Here is a 17,020-nt window from a genome sequence, read left to right on the forward strand (position 1 = left end):
TTAGCACTTTTAGCTAGGTTAAAGACCAGGCTGTAAGCACCTGCTTGTACCTCTCTGCAGAGGAGTCTGTGGATCTCTAGAGCTGTCGTGGCAGCACCCTGGGCCTCTCTGAGAAGCTACTCCTGGACGACAGTATCAGAAGCTGATGAATGAGATACAGCTGGATGATGTGGGACCTTGCTCCTGCTGAGGGTATGCCAATCAGACTGATAGCGGGAGAAAACTAAAATGGAGCTCTTGTGGGGGAGAGAAGTGGTGAAATGGAAAAACCTGCTGTAGTGTCTTGGTACCACACAGACTTTTGCATAGAGTTATTGGTCTGTAGGGGCAAATGAGATCAAGAAACCTGCCCTGGTGGAGTGGCTGAAACTGGCCTTTGGGCCAACTGCAGCTGTGTTGTGGTGGGAAGTGCTGAGCAACTCTGCTGTGGTTCCAGCAACTGGGGTCCCACATGAGGCTTTGGAGCATTTGAGGAGGGAAGGAGGGAAGGGGTGATGCTGACAGCCCTGTGCTGGACCCTCAGTCCTTTCCATGCTGTTCTACATCATGACTCCATCACAGCCTGCAGGAAGAGGGGGCGGGTCAGGAATTCAGTCCCTTTCAGATGAGTCTTGGGTCCAACAGAAAGAAGCTGCAAGAATATTGGAGGCTTCATATACATGGATTAGACTGAAAATTACCAGTAATTACATTTAGGGTAATAATATCAGAGAGCTTTACTCAGATGCATTGGCCTCACCCATCACTTGGTCTTTAAATCAAAGTAAAGCACTTTTCAGAAAAAGACACTTGAGCTCAACATCAGTGCGGCTGCTGGAGGTAGTCAGGGTGAGAGTCTGGTGCTTATGGGAGCTCAAAAAAGTACTGATCTCTTCTGGCCTCAAAAAGTCTGTTCTACATAGAAGACACAACCTATAATATCCTTTCTGGTCTATTTTTGTCCTCCAACTTTATGTTTTCTGTCTTCTCTTGGCTGGTGAGTGGCACCTCTTGGTGCTAGTCAGGTACCCTCTCACCATATTAGACTGGCCTGAATTTCATTTCTGTTCGCTTGTAGGAGTAGTGGTATTCTTTGCCCGTCTTCCAGTTGATACCATCAGCGTAGCTCCCATGCACACCCATCCAGTACATCCCATTCAGGTTTGAGTAATGACAGTCATTGTACCACCACGCTCCTTTGTATTCTGTGGCACAGTTAAAGGAGCTCATGTCATTGTCCTGATCTGTTGTTGAAAATGGCATGTCCCTGTGGTATGATAAAGAGTCTCCTGCAGAGAGCACACATTCACAGTTACTGCAGTAAGGATCACAAACAGGACCTTGATGTGCCTGTGCAACCTTGCTGGGCACCAGTGGCCCTTGCTGGGTGCAAGGCAAATTTTTTAAATCCCACTGTAATCTTGCCCCAGTTGCCCAGGTTTCTTCCTTGGTTCTGGACAAAAGAAGTATCCTGAGCTCTGCCAAAACGCATGGACAATTTGTCTATGCCTGTGAATCAAATGGGTCAGATTCTCCTCGCATGTACATAGGTGTCGCTTCTCTTGCACTGTTCAGGTTCTCTGCAGACACACTGGTGTCTGAAATACTAGACAGAATTGCAGTGTAAAAAGCCACATAAATGCACTGGTCTCTCGGGTGTTGATTTCACTCATTCTTTTGTGAGGGATATTGAATTTTGAAGAGAATTTGGTTGCTTTTTAAAGAAAAGCAAAACATCAGGTATTAAGAGGATGCAGTGCTGTTGCTGCAACAGCTGAACAGCACCCCAGCCCTGGAAATGCCAAACTTTGTGGTCAAATATTTCCTGCCAAAGTAATCAAAAGCAGAACTTGGCCTGGCTGCTACAGAGCTGTTGGGAAGGTTAATTGGATTGGGTGCTGCTCAGAACCAGGCTCCACACTTTCTGTTAAACCATGTGGCTGGGCTTGTAGGTAATGCTCTGGGTCACATTTCTGTGATGGGTGTCTCTTTCTTTCCCTGCACCTAGAGGTCATGCACTAGAGGTACCATGGCCAGTTTTAAAAAACTGTTTTAAAATGTAGCTGATACAAGGAGTTTGCACGATACAGCTCTGCATTATAGATGCCGAGCACTTCTGAAATGCTCTAGTAAAACAGACTTTCCCAGAGAGCTGCTTCAAACTTACCGGCATTTCCACCAAGGAAGTCCCCTAGAACTAGTCTGTATTTCTCAGACTCTCCCAAAACTCTGAACGAAGCGTACTTGGCAAAATAGTAGTTGTTCTCAAAGTCTCTCAGGTCAACTCGGAGTTCACAGGGTCCTAGAAGAGAAGGTTGACGGCAGTGGTGCAGAGCTTATGGTGGATACATCCCTGGATGTCAGGGTGGGGGTTTTAATGAGCCATGAGCTATCTTGAGAGGAGCTTCCACTACTTGAGAAATTATGTTTTATTTAATATTCCCACAGAACCTCCTCTACATATGATGGTTTTCTTGGGAAGCACCTTTTCAGATATGATGGTGAGTGGTCATGAACACTGAAAGCTACATGCCCAGGACTCCTGCATACAGACTTCAAAGCCTTGTGTGGACAATATGATGCCAATATAACCAGTTTCAGTAGGAAAATGTTTTGGCCTGTCTCCAGGATAGATCATGCAGCCAGCTCATTCTCTTTCTTGAATACTTGTTTGTTTGTTTGTTTTTAAGAATACAATTTCCTGTATGTAATGGTCTGCAAGAACCTACATCCCCTTTGGAATTAACAGTGGGGGGCATCAAATGGATGCAAGAAGCTCAGAGGTCTTTAATGATCCAATGTGGTACAGGTGTTGGACTCTCATGGCCCCAGCCCGGGACAGAGGCAGACCTTACCCAGCGAGGTGAGGAAGTGGATGTTGTCATTCCCCATCCAGAACTCTGTCAGCTGATTGCCAAAGCCTCGTTTGTATGAACCCCAGTCTCGTAAGAATTTCACTGACCCATCCCAGCGCCTCTGGAAAACCTACAGGAAAGGAGACCCTCAGCCACACCAGCCCATCCCTCACCCAAAGCATCCACAGCACTTGAGGTACACAGCCCCCTGCATCAGGACACTCCTGTGGGTCTCTGGGGAGCAAACCTCGCAGGAGTCCCTCAATAAAGGATGTTCTCCATCTGCCCTTGGAAATGAGGAGGAAATGATTTGCTGATTTAAGCAGGGAGTGGCCCTTGGTCTGCTCCCAGAGACAACTCCTGGGAGATTCTCCTGCATCCACGCAGGGACACACTGGCTTGCTGATGCGAACCTTAGCTGTCTGCTCAGTCTGTGTTTTCCTCCCATTTGTTTCTATTTTGAAGCCACCCTTTGCAGCCTTAACAAAAATCACTATATCAACATAAAAGCCTCCCTCTCTCATCCTACTCACAATCCATCCCCCACCATCTGTGTCCATGTCGCAGAAGACAGCTGTGGCATTGCAGCCTTGGGGGTAGATGGTGTACCAGCCACTCAAGATCTTCCCTTTGCCCAACAGTTCTTTGCAATTCCTGGGTTCTGTGCAAATCAGAGAAAGAGATCAAGTGGAAGGAGTTATAATGTGCTCACTGCATCCAGGGAGCACACCAACCTCGAGGCTTGGAGCCCTTCAGCACTCAGCTAGCTCTTAACACTGCAGGACCCTGGCATGCGGCTGCTGGGAACTAAACCCTGCCATGATTTCTGAGTCCATATATTGCAAAGGAGATGGGCACCTTCCAAGAGATTGTCTAAGGTGCTCAGAGTTCTCTCATTCACAATGACTCTCTTAGGGGTCTGGGTGATGGAGCTGCTGTGAGAAGGAATTTGTCCAGACTCCAAAATGTTTGGAGGACACAGAGAATGTGTGTGGAGTTGTCAGGAAAGGAGTAGTGATGTAGAGAAACAGCTCCCTGGGATGCAGCGGTGAACAGCGTTCAGATCACCCTCTGTGGATTGAATCATAGAATCACAGACTGTTTTGGATTGGAAGGAACCTAAAGGTCATTTTGTTCCACCCCCATGCCATGGGCAGGGATACCTTCCACTAAACCAGGTTGTTCCAAACTCAATCCAGCCTGGCCTTGAACACTTCCAGGGAGGGGGCAGCCACTGCTTCTTTGGGCAACCTGTGCTAGTGCCTCACCACCCTACTCAAATAGTTTTGAGTGAAGAATTTCCTCCTAATATCTAATCTGAATCTCTCCTCTTTTAATTTTAAATCATTTCCCCTTGTCCTGTCAATGCCCATGTAAAAAGTCACTCTCCAGCATTTTTATAAGCACCTTTTAAGTACTGAAGGGCTACACTGAGGTTTCCCCAAGACAGAAAACACTTCTGAACATATAAAATATATATGTATACATATATGTACATATTATGCATAATTTTTTTCCTAGCCCAAACCATACCTGCTAACAGAATCTCAGATTCACAAGTGACTGGAATGGTCCCTATCAGACAACCCAGCCTACAGCTGCATCTGTGTCTGTCATAGGGAAAGTTTTGGGAGATGATCTCAGATGGTGGTGCTGGTGGTGCAGGTGACCCAGTGTGCTGTCTGATGCATGGATGCACAGCTGTACCAGGCTGTCTTGTGGGCATGTGTGTCCATCCTAATGGAGGTCTGGTCCTGGACTTGGCCTTTTCCTTATTAGTCAAATGTTTTACATGCCCAGTAAACAGAAAAGGGCATAGGAGTGCCTGTAGGAAACGTTTCAGGGATGCTGGGTGATGCATCCTGGGATTGGTAGTTTCCAAAGTATACTCTGACACACATAGGCAGTGTGAGTCCCATGGTGGTTGGCTAGGCGAATCACGTGTCATCCAAAGGTATAAAAGGTGCTGTTTTCTTCTAATAAACGGATTTGGTTGTTGGAAATCCATGCAACTGGGTCGCGTGCTTATTTATTACATTAATAAGCCATACATGGCGCCCTAAATGTGACGGCTTCTCCCTGTAACAGGGAAACATAGACTGCCTTGCAGCAAGGAAAATTGTGAATGTGTTTGCCACTAGCTCATTTTAGGGCTCAGGGACACATACCAAGAAAAAAAAACCAGACGTCTTTAAAAGTGTCAAGACTTCAGTGCAGAACATGGCTGAAGGACGCAAAACTGAACCGAGCTCAAAAAAATTGAAAGTGCACGTGCCAGGAGAAGAGTGGCGGAGAACAAAAAGCCGAGAGGATGCGGAGAAGAAAAGCCGAGAAAGCAGCAGTGAACGTGAGCCGAGAGAAGCAGCGAGAAATGAAACCACCGAAAGCCGAGGCAGTGAAAAGCCGAGAAGCGGCGAGACTGAAAGCCGAACCGAATTGGTGAAAAAAGCAAGCGTCGAGAAAATGCATGTGAGACGAAAGCAGTAAGAGAAAAGGTAAAAAAGCATGAGGAATTTGGTTTCCCGGGACATAGAAAGGGATACAGAAGCCTTGTGTCTCTTGCTAAGACAATGTCCTATTGAGATCACATGCGCAGAAATAACAGATCTCTTGCAATGGATAAAATTCATTGCACCAGGACTGCTGCTTGTAGAAGCTTTAAATATAACCACCTGGCAAAGGATCGGCAGATCCATGAGGGACAGAGTGATATAGAGGGGCAGGTGATGTAGAAGCCTCTAAGTGCCTTCCTACCTGGACACAAGTTATGGACACTTTGCGGATCGCTCAAAGAAGACAGAGCCCCCCCAGAGACGCTAACACATATTTTCCAGCACCCCCCAGCCAGGCTGCTAGCCGCAGCCATTCCCCACAACTCAGGAACAGACACGACGGTGGGGGGGCACCACGTGTGACCCGAGAGGATCTAACAATGGACTCGGGTTGGGATTTGCGTGGGGAGGAACGGGGGGAACGCCATGTAAGTTATGGTGAAGGTCCCGGTTTTGGTGCATGTGTGAGCTGCGGAGATAGGATGGGAATTTTAGTTTGTGAATCCAGTATACAGGGGTGAAGTGTAGGTTCCCGCCATGGCGTGGGGGAGGGGCACCCAGGAAGCTTACCCCCCCGTGTCGCTGATGACTCACGTCTGCGTGCTCCAAGAAATGTGACATGGGCGCAACCATCCTGCGTGGGAAATGGACCAGAACTTGAGTCGTTTCTTCCGGCCCTGCAGCCATCTTGTCCCTACCACATGCACAACAGGGGAGGTGCTTCCCCGCCATCTTCTGCCATGCACCACAGGGAGCCGAGTATATCGGAGTCACGGATAGTGAGGCATCAGAAGATGGAGAGGAGGAACTGGAGGTGGTTCCTCCGGGCGAGGGTGAGAGGGCAGGCGTGGGGGTGTCAGTTAACCAGTGGGAAAGATGCCACGAGGAGGCAATGCGGATGGGAGACTGGCAGGTTATTAAAGCATGCCCAGTTATATACCGGCCGTGCCAAAACCCTCAGTTCCAAAGCTTGCCCTATGAGGTGACAAAGGAACTGAGACAGTTAGTTAAAGAGACTGGTGTTTCCTTGTCTCACACATTTTCATATCTGGAGACACTGAGTACCACTTACGTATTTACCCCACATGATTGGAAGACACTGTTGAAAATGGTTTTAACTACCACTCAGTACAGTGTCTGGTTAACTGACTATAGGGAGAATTGCTCAGCATATGCAAATGACCCAGGAGGTTCACAAGCAGGCATGACTTGTAGTCATTTGGCAGGAGAGGGGGAGTATGCGGCAGCAAATTCACAAGTAGGCTACCTCCAGCAGATATATGAGGTGATCGCAAAACTGGCTTTGAGGGCGATAAGAAAGCTCCCTAGCATGGACAGAGACAGCCACCTGTCCTTCAGAAAGGTCCTGCAGGGATCAACTGAATCTTTTTCTCAGTTCCTCGCTCAGCTGCAGGCAGCTTTAAACAGGCAAATAGAACATGAAGAAGCTAGAGAGATGCTTTTTAGGCAGCTGGCATATGAGAACTCGAACCCGGACTGCAAGCGAGCTCTGCAGACTATCCCTAAAAGGGAAAGCTGCACCATCGCCGAGATGGTTCGAGCATGCCAGGGTGGCGGATCTGTTGAACATCATACTGCTTCTCTAGCAACAGCCTTAAGTGCCCTGCTAAGATTGCAGGATGGGACAAGAGGGAGAGGCAGCTGCTACAGATGTGGCGCTGCTGATCATTTTCAAAAGGACTGCCCCAAGAAACCTCCCTCAACAGTATGCCAAAAATGTCAGCATGGGAAATGGGGGACAAAAAACCCTTCCCAGCAGGGAAACTGGAGACGGGGCGTGAGACCGCACGCCCTGGTTCAACAAATAAATATGGCTCAAGAAAACAGGTTACTGATCTGCTCACCGCCACCTCAGGTAGTGCTGGGTTGGACCTGGCCTCCAGAGAGCCAGTAACTATAACATCTACTGCCGTAGTGTTAATCCCTGGGGCCCTTTAAGACCAGGAGTCCATGCCCTTCTAATAGGATGGTCATCAACCACCAGGATGGGCTTGTTTTTCTTACCCGGAGTGATTGGCTCAGACTCTCACAGCGAGATACAAATAATGGCATGGACTCCAGTGCCTCCCTTTTACATACCTGAGGGACAAAGGCTTGCCCAGTTAATCCCCTTTTACAGCGTGTCACCGGCTGGGGAGGGGGAAGGGGGCTCAGGGGCTTTCGAGAGCACAGGCAAGCCTCAAATATTCTGGGCAAGGACCATTTCTGCAGCACAGCTGATGATGACGTGTCAGATAGACAGACACAGATTCAAAGGCCTGGTGGACACAGGAGCAGACATTACAATCATTAAGGACACTGACTGGCCAGCTGAATGGCCTACTGTTTGTCTTGCTTCGACTATCCAGGGGGTTGGAGGCACGCAAAGGCCTAGGCAGAGTGCTCAATTACACACAGTGCTGGGGCCAGAGGGACAAGTTGCCAAAGTAGCTCCTTTTGTTGCTCCTATTCCATGCACATTATGGGGATGTGATGTACTGGGACAGTTTGGCGCTGTCATGGAGATGCTCAGATTTTTCAATGAGGGCCATTGACCAGCCATTCCAAGGACAGATTAAGCTGACATGGAAAACTAATGACTCTATATTGGTCGATCACTTAAGAGAACTAGTTCAAGAGCAACTCGTTGCAGGACATATAGTGCCAACCTCCAATCCGTAGAACACTCCGGTGTTCTGCATACCCAAGAAAAGTGGCAAGTAGAGGATGCTGCATGACCTAAGAGCAGTCAACTCAGTGATAGAACCTATGGGGGCATTGCAGCTAGGGCTTCCTTCACCTGCTATGCTTCCAGCAGGATGGTCGGTAGTGGTAATCGATTTAAAAGACTGTTTCTTCACTGTTTTTCTACACCCCAACGATGTGCCACGATTTGCTTTCTCCATCCCTGCTCTAAACCACACACAGCCAATGCAGAGATACCACTGGGTTGTTTTGCATTAGGGGATGAGAAACAGCCCGACGATATATCAGACTGTTGTGGCAAAGGCTATCTACCCTATCAGAAGGCTTTACCCCTCAGCAATCATTTACCACTACGTGGACGATATCTTGGTCACCATGGCCAAAGAAACTGAGTTACAGACTGTTATTACTGCTCTGACTAATGCTGTCTGAGAAGCAGGGTTGCAGGTCGCTCCAGAGAAGATCCAGCGATCTCAGCCCTGGACCTACTTTGGATGGAGGATCACACAGCAGGAGATCTCGTCCCAGCCAATTCAGATTAAGGTAAAGGACACTTTAACCTTAAACGAATTGCAGAAACTTTCAGGAGCCATCAACTGGCTAAGGCCTATTTTAGGCTTGACCACAGAGGAGCTGCACCCCCTGTTTTAACTGCTGAAAGGCAACCCAGACTTGACATCTAGTCAATCTCTGACTATGGAGGCAAAGCAGGCGTTAAAGACGTTCTAAGGCAGTCGAGAGCAGACAAGGCAGAAGGAGAAATCCTGAACTTCAAATCTGCCTTGCCCTTGTTCCTAACAGGTTCCAGCCATTTGCAGTTTTGTTTCAGTGGGACCAAACTGAACTGGATCCACTGAGGATCCTGGAGTGGCTGTTTCTGCCCTATTCACCGCCTAAAACTGTGTGGACACCTAACAAAATGTTTGTCAAGGTTGTCATTAAAGGCAGAGGATGGCTACAGGAGCTGGACGGATAGGATCCATCGATCATCTACATCCTGGTGATGAAGGACAGCCTCGACTGGCTGCTGGCTGAAGACACTGGATTTCAGGCTGCCTTGGCAGGCTATGATGGTGACATTTCCATTCACTACCCTAAACACAGGCTTTGGGCAGAAATAGGCAACTTACCCTTAAAAGTCACAACCAGATGCCAACACCAGCCAGTTAAAAGGCCTCATGGTCTTTACTGACGCATCAGGACAATCGAAAAAAGCTGCAGTGACATGGGTACACCCTGCTACAGGACAGTGGGAACAGGAGGTACAGACCATAAACCATGGTTCTGTACAGGTCCTAGAACTTGCAGCTATTTGCATTGTCTTTGAACTCTTTTCAGATCAACCTATTAATATTGTTAATGACTCTTGTTATGCAGCAGGTTTGGTTTCACATCTCAAGGCTTCCTTCCTTCGGGATGTTGCAAACCCACATTTACTTGTTGAAATACATGCTGTATGGGTTCTTGTCAATCACAGAAGGTTTGATTTTTACATAATGCATGTTAGATCACACACGGAAATGCCGGAGCCCGTAGGAGAAGGGAACCAAAGGGCAGATGCAGCAGCTATGTTCATAACAGTGCCTAGAACGTTTGAGGAGGCTAAATTGTCTCATTCCTTTTTCCACCAGAATGCACGTTCTCTGAAGAGACAATTTCAAATTACCATCAATCAGGCTCGAGACATAGTTATGTCATGTCCAGACTGCCAGCAAATAACTCCAATGCCATCCCAGGAAGGAGTTAACCCCAGGGGACTAATAGCTAATGAGGTATGGCAGACAGATGTTACACGCATACCAGAGTTTGGTCGGCTGAAATACGTTCACGTTACAGTTGACACGCACTCCAAATACATAACTGCCACCGCACACACTAGGGAAAAGGCAAGGGACATAATAAGGCACTGGCTTAGCTGCTTTGCAATGCTAGGGACCCCAGAAAGGCATACACTTCAGCAAAAGTCAAAACTTTCCTGACAGACTGGGAGATCTCTCACCCCACAGGCATACCGCATTCACCCATGGGACAGACCATGGTAGAGAGAGCGCACCGTACTCTAAAGGACATGCTAAAAAGACAAAAGAAAAGGGGAGTCTATCTGTAGCCCACAGGAGTGTGGATGCTGTGGAAAGCAGCATATGTCATAAATTTTTTAAATTGTGACAGTGCTGAGAAAAGCAGGTATGAGAGACAACACAGACCTCAGGCATTCTCCTCTCCCAAACCACTGGTCATGATAAAAGATTTAATCTCAGGGCAATGTATGGGACTGGTGGACCTCGTGACGTGGGGAAGGGGATATGTTTGTATATCTATAGGTAAAGAACTAAAATGGATTCCCTCCAGGTGTGTCAGACCCTACATAGGTACACCCTTACAGCAGCAGCAAGAACCAGAGTAATACAGAGTTGAGAAACTGCAGATAGAGATGCACAGCTGATGTTTACCATTTGATAGTTGATGTTTACCATTTGGTGTTTACTACTGGTAACTGTGAAAATGACTAATGTGGCAAAATACAGTTTTGCTAAAAGCCATGGATGTGCATGTGAGGAATGGGTGCAGTGGCCACCAGTGTGGGTGTGTGTGAGTGAATGAGAGTTGTGTGAATTTATAAGCACTTTAAACACTAAGCCTTAAAAAGGTAATGTTACCTCAGCCACGCGGTCACGCTAGAAGAATTCAATTCATGACGTTTACGCTGTTGTTGAAATAGAGTTGAGTTTTCCCTTTTCTACATAAACCCTGAGATAAATAAAGGTTACATAAGTACTACCCGGTAATGCCAAAACCCTCAGATCAATAAAGTTGTTGTTTTTCCCAGTTGTATTATACCTCTTAGGAAAATAACAGTTCATGTTCATATTAAACAGGTTCAAAAGGTTAAAGAGAAAAATTCTAATAAATAAGTTTGTTGAAGAACCAAAGTAAGCAGTGAGCTGGGTCACTGTGATACTATGGTAATTGTTAAAGGTTTTACATTTTTACATTTTTTTAAAAATGTACTGTTCTATTATTTGCACTGTTCTATGATTCACCTTAAATATTAAAGTCAGGGGAGATGTAGGAAACGTTTCAGGGATGCTGGGTGATGCATCCTGGGATTGGTAGTTTCCAAAGTATACTCTGACACACATGGGCAGTGTGACTCCCATGGTGGTTGGCTAGGTGAATCACGTGTCATCCAAAGGTATAAAAGGTGCTGTTTTCTTCTAATAAACGGATTTGGTTGTTGGAAATCCATGCAGCTGGGTCGCGTGCTTATTTTTTACATTACTAAGCCATAGGTGCCTGGGGCAGCAAGGGGCTGTTCAGTGGCATCCCAGTCCCTCAGGTGTTACAGCAGCTCTGATCTGCCTGAGCCCCTGCATGTGTCTGTGGCCACGCAACACCCAATTTTAGCCAGAGCAGGTTGTAGCTCTGCTTTTAGCTCATGGAGTCAGATGGGCCAAATGAAGCTTCTTTGTTTTCTTTTTCCCTTTTTTTTCCCAATAATTAGGTTAATCTGATCACTACGGAAACTTTCCACTCCAGCAAGTGGAGGGTTATAACTGCCTTTTAAGTAGCTGCATGTCCATACAGCTCTTTCTAATGATTTCGTCTTGGAAACCAGGACACTGAAGCTCCAAGAAACTCAGATAGGCCTCCTCCAGGTCTATCTCTCCCACACAGAGGACAGGAGACCCAAGTAGTGCTCAGAGGACATGACTTTCCTGGCCAGGCTGGAGTACAAAATAGACCCACAGAAGCTGCATGTACCTGTGAGAAGCAAATGGGTTAACTGTGATATTTTCTTACTCTGCCCTTTAATGTCACTCTGAATTTTTTCTTATTCCTGTCCTGTCATGATTTCTGGTGTAAGTAGTCCACCAACGTCCACTCTGCAAAGCTGATAGTGGCATGAAGACCTAGGAAGAAACTCACCCCATATTTCTGGAAATCCAGGCTCTCCTTTTGTTCCTGTTGGACAAACAACACCACCAATTTTTCTTCAACTTCCACACTCAGCACTCCCCTCCCCCAGCAGTTGGCATCATTTGCTTAGACAAATCTAGCTGCACTGGAGAGCTGTGATATTAGGGAAAGTGTTTGGCTCATCTGTGCTAAGCATGGAGAAAGGCATGAAGAAACCAGGCAGGAGGATTAAATAAATATAAGCTCTGCCCTGGCTGCTCCCAGGCCCACCAGAGGAGACCCACCTGCCCATCTGCACAGACTCAGGAGAGCACAGGGGGGCATGTGGGAACTCAAGTCATAGACCCCTGAAACTACCCCAATGACACCCAGCACCCTCAGACACTGGAAGCAGCTCTGCAGGTTGCCCAAGAGTACATGGGGTGGCTGCTGGGTGGTACACAAGCTGATGGTGGCAGGTAGCAGCACCAGGTGCTGGAGCTGAGGGCAGCACTTGTTGCTGACAGCTGGTTTGGGAGGAGTGTTGTCCACAGCACCTGGGCCAGGGCTGAGCCTATGATGGGGCACAGCTGTCACCAAAGAGCCCTAGTGGGGTACTTCCATTTCTCTATAATTGCTCCCATCTGGTGTGTTGTTCCAGAACAGTACAAGGTGGAAGTTTAACAAAGTAGCTCACATGCTAAATTCAGCACAGCATGATTTACCTTTCAGTCCTGGGAAGCCAGGCTCTCCAACTGTTCCTGCAAAACACAAGAGGGAAATGCTCATCACATATGAGCAATGTAAATGAATTACTGTGGCTCCCCAGATGGCTGCTCCAGCCCCTTCATATGTCCCAAATGTACAAGAGAGCCTGTCAAGAGGTGCAAAGATATGGTACTCAACGGAGTGTCCTAGGTGTTGCTGCCATGCCAGCCTAGCTGTTCTCTTGATCAGCAGTATCTCTCGGATACAACAGGAAGATCAGGAGAGAGGGAAGAGAGAACTGGTGTGCCACCTCCTGAAGTGTATGGGGGATTCACAGTTCCACTTCAGTGACTTTTTGTGCGGGGTTTCTGTTTATAGTCAGCCACTTCTGAGATTTTGTGCAATAGCTGCTTTTTCAGTAGGTTTGTCCATCTCCTACTAGAGTTTCAGTTCAAGTCTTTGGTGCATTTGGGCAAGCCGTTTTCCCTGCTAGTCAGTGCACTGGTGCTACCTTGTACTCGTTTCTATAGAAGAGGTACTTTTTCAATATTTGTAGCACACAGCCCCTGATGAAGATCCTAAGCACAACCTGGGTGGTGAAAGCCAGTTTCTCAAGAGACATGTTCCTCTTTTCAGGGGCTCATCCTATTACAAGAAAAACTCACCCTGTAATGGATGTTTCCTGGTGGTTTGATCACATCCTTCTGATCAAGTGGGCATTGCACACTGACTCCAAGCCTGGAGGATGCTGGAAGCACTGAGCATCGTACCTCTGCTTCAGGCCTCTGAGATGAAGCTCTGCAGTGAGTTTCAAAGTTCTCAGAGATGTGGGGTATTTGGGCAGGTTTGTTTTATGGTGGAGGAAGGTTAATGTAGGAGTGGGGAATGGGGAGAGGCCTGATTTTATGAGTCTGTTAAGGATCAGTATGAACTTTGAGAAGAGTAGTATCTTCCTCTGTGCTGTGGTCCCACTCAAGGACACTGTTTTTAGTGCTCACTCCATGCAATAGCCATACCCCAAAATCAGGCTTTGTGTATGCTACTTCGGGGCTGTTTCTTGGACTATGGCCAACCAAGTCTCACAATGCATGTCCTGAGCTTGGGGAGATTTATGGATTAGAACTGAATATGTTACCTTTTGCACCAGGTGGTCCTGCTTTCCCGGGGAATCCCTGATCTCCCATTTCTCCTGCAAAGAAAGACTCATTTTTTATGTGCACGTTGCAGACTGACCAGAAGGGAGAGGTCACAAAATCCGGGAGAGCTGGGCCTTTGCTTTCACAGAAGAAAGGGAGATGGGTTTTGTTAATTGCATTCAGACTTGCAACATAGTTTACTCTTTTACCTTACTCCTTTTCTTCTGCTGAAACCTCACTACACTGGTACTTCAGTTTAAGTCTTAATCTGCAGTTCACACAAAAATTTCTATGAGTTTTTTATATGGTGGAGCCTGTCCATGGATTTGGCTGTGGTGGATATGCTCCCTCTGCTGATGTGATTCACCTTCTCCATGAGTTGGCTATGAAAATCCTGAGGGAACTCCATCTCCCTTGCTTCCTGGGGTAGAGGATACCAGTACAGTTCTCAAACTATTCCCCCGAAAACATGCAGGAGCATCATAGCCTCCCTCCCATCCAAAGTGTTCAATACAGACCCAGAGAATAAATGGATTATTTTGCTGCAAAGAAACAAATGAATTATGACACTTCGCACCCCAGGATCACTTTATGACTTTCAGACTTGTGACAGGGCTCAGGGAAGAAAAAGGTGACTCCATGTGTACCAGCACATGTCTACTTGGTGATGTTTTCCACTCCTATTTGATTCTCCAGTTGCTAACAGCAGCCAGTGCGAAGGCTGCCACTGCTGCAGCCTCATCGGACTTCCCCTACTTAAAGCAAAAATGCTGTCCCATATCACAGTTCTCATCATTGGCTTTAGGGGTGTCATAGGTTTACTTGTTCTAAAAATCCAAGCAGAAATTTTCCTTTCACCTGTCCCACTGTAAAAGAAGGTGTTGAACGAGGGAGGGGGAAGGGTTAATTGCCTGTACAAAAGAACTAGCTGGCAGACCTGCATTCGAGTCTGATAGCTTTCTCTAAGGCTGGGGGGGTGTGTGCGGGGAGGGGGGGGGTGGAGGTTGGGGGGAAGGAGTTTCTTCTCCTCTCCTCTCTTTGGAAAGAGGCACTTCACTCTTCTGCCTTAACGGCAAGGACATGTGTGTGTGTGTGTGTGTGAAAAACTCCGAGGCCGTCTTGCTCTCGACCTGGTCATCTGGCTGCTCTCCGGCCTCGGCTTGCCTGCGCGCTGCCCTGTCTCCAGCCTGAATCTGCTCAGAATTCATTGGAGAGTTTGTGCTCATCGATGAAAAATGGGGAGTCCTGGCCACAGCCAGCTACAGATAGCGTGAGTTTAGTGGGAGGGAAACTGCCCTTCTTTCCCCTTTTCCCCTTCCCATCCTTGGTGAGGGAGAAAAATCTCCATTTTTTGGCTTCTTCCGTGATCCGGGACCCCCCCACAGCGACCGCCAGAGCCAAACAGCGCCCCATGCTGGCCAACACTGAGCACTGCAGGCTCTGCTCCTCCAGGATCCAACAAGCGCTCCTGACAACGGTGATTAGAATCGCGCTGAGGACAGAGGAGTATCAAACTGTTTCCTTTTTTGAAGGGGACTTTTGGGTACAGGATTATTGTTTAGTTGTTTTTGTGTTCTTTTGCTGCTTTTGCCAATACACATATATCCTTTAATAAAGGGTTGTTACTTTTCTTTTTATTCCATACTTCCTCGATTGGAGCCTCTTCATTTCGGATTTACAATTGCTGAGAGAGAGGAGTTTAGTCTACCTCATAACTCGCCCTTCTTAGCAAAATACTTTCAGTCTCATTAAACTAAGACAGGGATCTCACCTTTTTTTCCTGGGAGACCTGGTTCTCCTTTTGGGCCAGACACACCTGGGATACCTGGGCATCCTTGGAGAATGGCGAGTCGGTCAGCATCACCCAGTCCCACTATTCTCACCTCTGAGGAAATGAAGACAGTATTTGTGGAGATTATTAGGGTTCTGAAATATTTTGGAGAGGAAGCCAAACACTCTGAAGTTGAGGAACAACTCAATCAAAAGCAATGACTGTGGAAAATTGGAGGTGTTGCGGGAATTAATAGCTGTTGCATGAATGGCATTGAGGATCTCACATATTAGAGGAGTGAGACTCTGAATCTCTCTTGCCTCAGGAGAGTTCAGTAGGAGAAGAGGCTGATATATATGAAATGTATATGACATTGCCTGACAAATATACTGCAGCTTAATATAACAAAACCTGCATCAACGGGGTATTAACAACGGAGTAAGTGACACTGATGGATCTGTGGACAGTTAAGCGTTCTTCTAAACTTCCTGATGGCGGGTCAGTTTGAAATTGCCCCTATGGCCTTCATGAGGAATACAGACAGAACACTGCATTGAGCAGCATCCCCAGGCTTCCAGCGTGCCTAGCACCCAGCAGGCATCCACCGATCCTCTGTATTGTTCTGCATCCTTTGGTAACTGTGCCAAGGCACTACTGAAAAAAACCTTAACCAGGATGGAAAGTCTCAACAGGGACAGCCTGTTCCTAGCGATCCCGCTGGTGACTGGGGAAGGATGTTACATCTTTAATTGGAGGTTGCTTTGTTAAGTGGCTGCTGAGATTTCAGCCTCTCCCTCCCCCTCCTCCCACTTGCCGTTGAATTTAAAAAAGCATAGAAGGAAAAAATCACATGCCTCTTCCCCCCCCTCAAGGTCCATCTCTTATGGGGAGAAGTGGGGTGGCAGTAATATTTGTGCTCTACTCACCCGAGCAGGTGTCCTCAGCATCACAAATAGTTGTTGTCAGACTGAGCAGTACCAGGAGGGCTGGAGCTGCCCTCCCCATGGCCAGCACTGCTCTCTGCTCTCTGCACGGCTTCTCTCAGCCACCTCCCAGGGACCATTGTCAGCACTGACCCATCTAAGCCTTTTATATCTAACAAAGAGCTCCAGTGTAAGCTCCACCTCTGCACTTGCCCACTGAGGCCTGGCTAGGTCTGAAGCTGTTTCCCTGATAAGCCACTTTCCACAAATCTGTTTGGAAAATTCTTACCCAGCTGCCCCTGCTGCCTCACCTCTGCCCTGCTAAAATTCTAGATGGCTTTCCTTTTTCATACTGTGTTTCTAGAGAAAATGAAACAGCAAAAACTGGTTTAGCTAAGTGTAGACATCCTTCCTCATCCTGCCTGCTACCCTTTGTGAAGAGCAGAACTTACTGTGTAGATGGAGAAAATGAGTCACTGGGAGTAAAAAGCCC

The 17,020-nt window shown here is 47.3% G+C and overlaps 1 protein-coding gene across 1 annotated transcript; it reads right to left on the reverse strand.

Annotated features, from left to right (window-relative positions):
• Nucleotides 1-915: 915 nt before the first annotated feature.
• On the reverse strand, nt 916-16,651 carry LOC135425239 (ficolin-1-like). Its single transcript, XM_064677358.1, has 9 exons — nt 16,531-16,651; nt 15,605-15,718; nt 13,833-13,886; nt 12,715-12,750; nt 12,020-12,055; nt 3,368-3,495; nt 2,835-2,964; nt 2,147-2,281; nt 916-1,268 (listed from the first exon to the last, which is right to left on the reverse strand). The coding sequence occupies exons 1-9, from the start codon at nt 16,607-16,609 to the stop codon at nt 1,021-1,023; spliced, it is 960 nt and encodes a 319-aa protein (XP_064533428.1). The 5' UTR covers nt 16,610-16,651; the 3' UTR covers nt 916-1,020.
• Nucleotides 16,652-17,020: the final 369 nt, after the last annotated feature.

The sequence above is a fragment of the Pseudopipra pipra genome, chromosome 20 (genome assembly GCF_036250125.1).
Source record: "Pseudopipra pipra isolate bDixPip1 chromosome 20, bDixPip1.hap1, whole genome shotgun sequence".
NCBI lineage: Eukaryota > Metazoa > Chordata > Aves > Passeriformes > Pipridae > Pseudopipra > Pseudopipra pipra.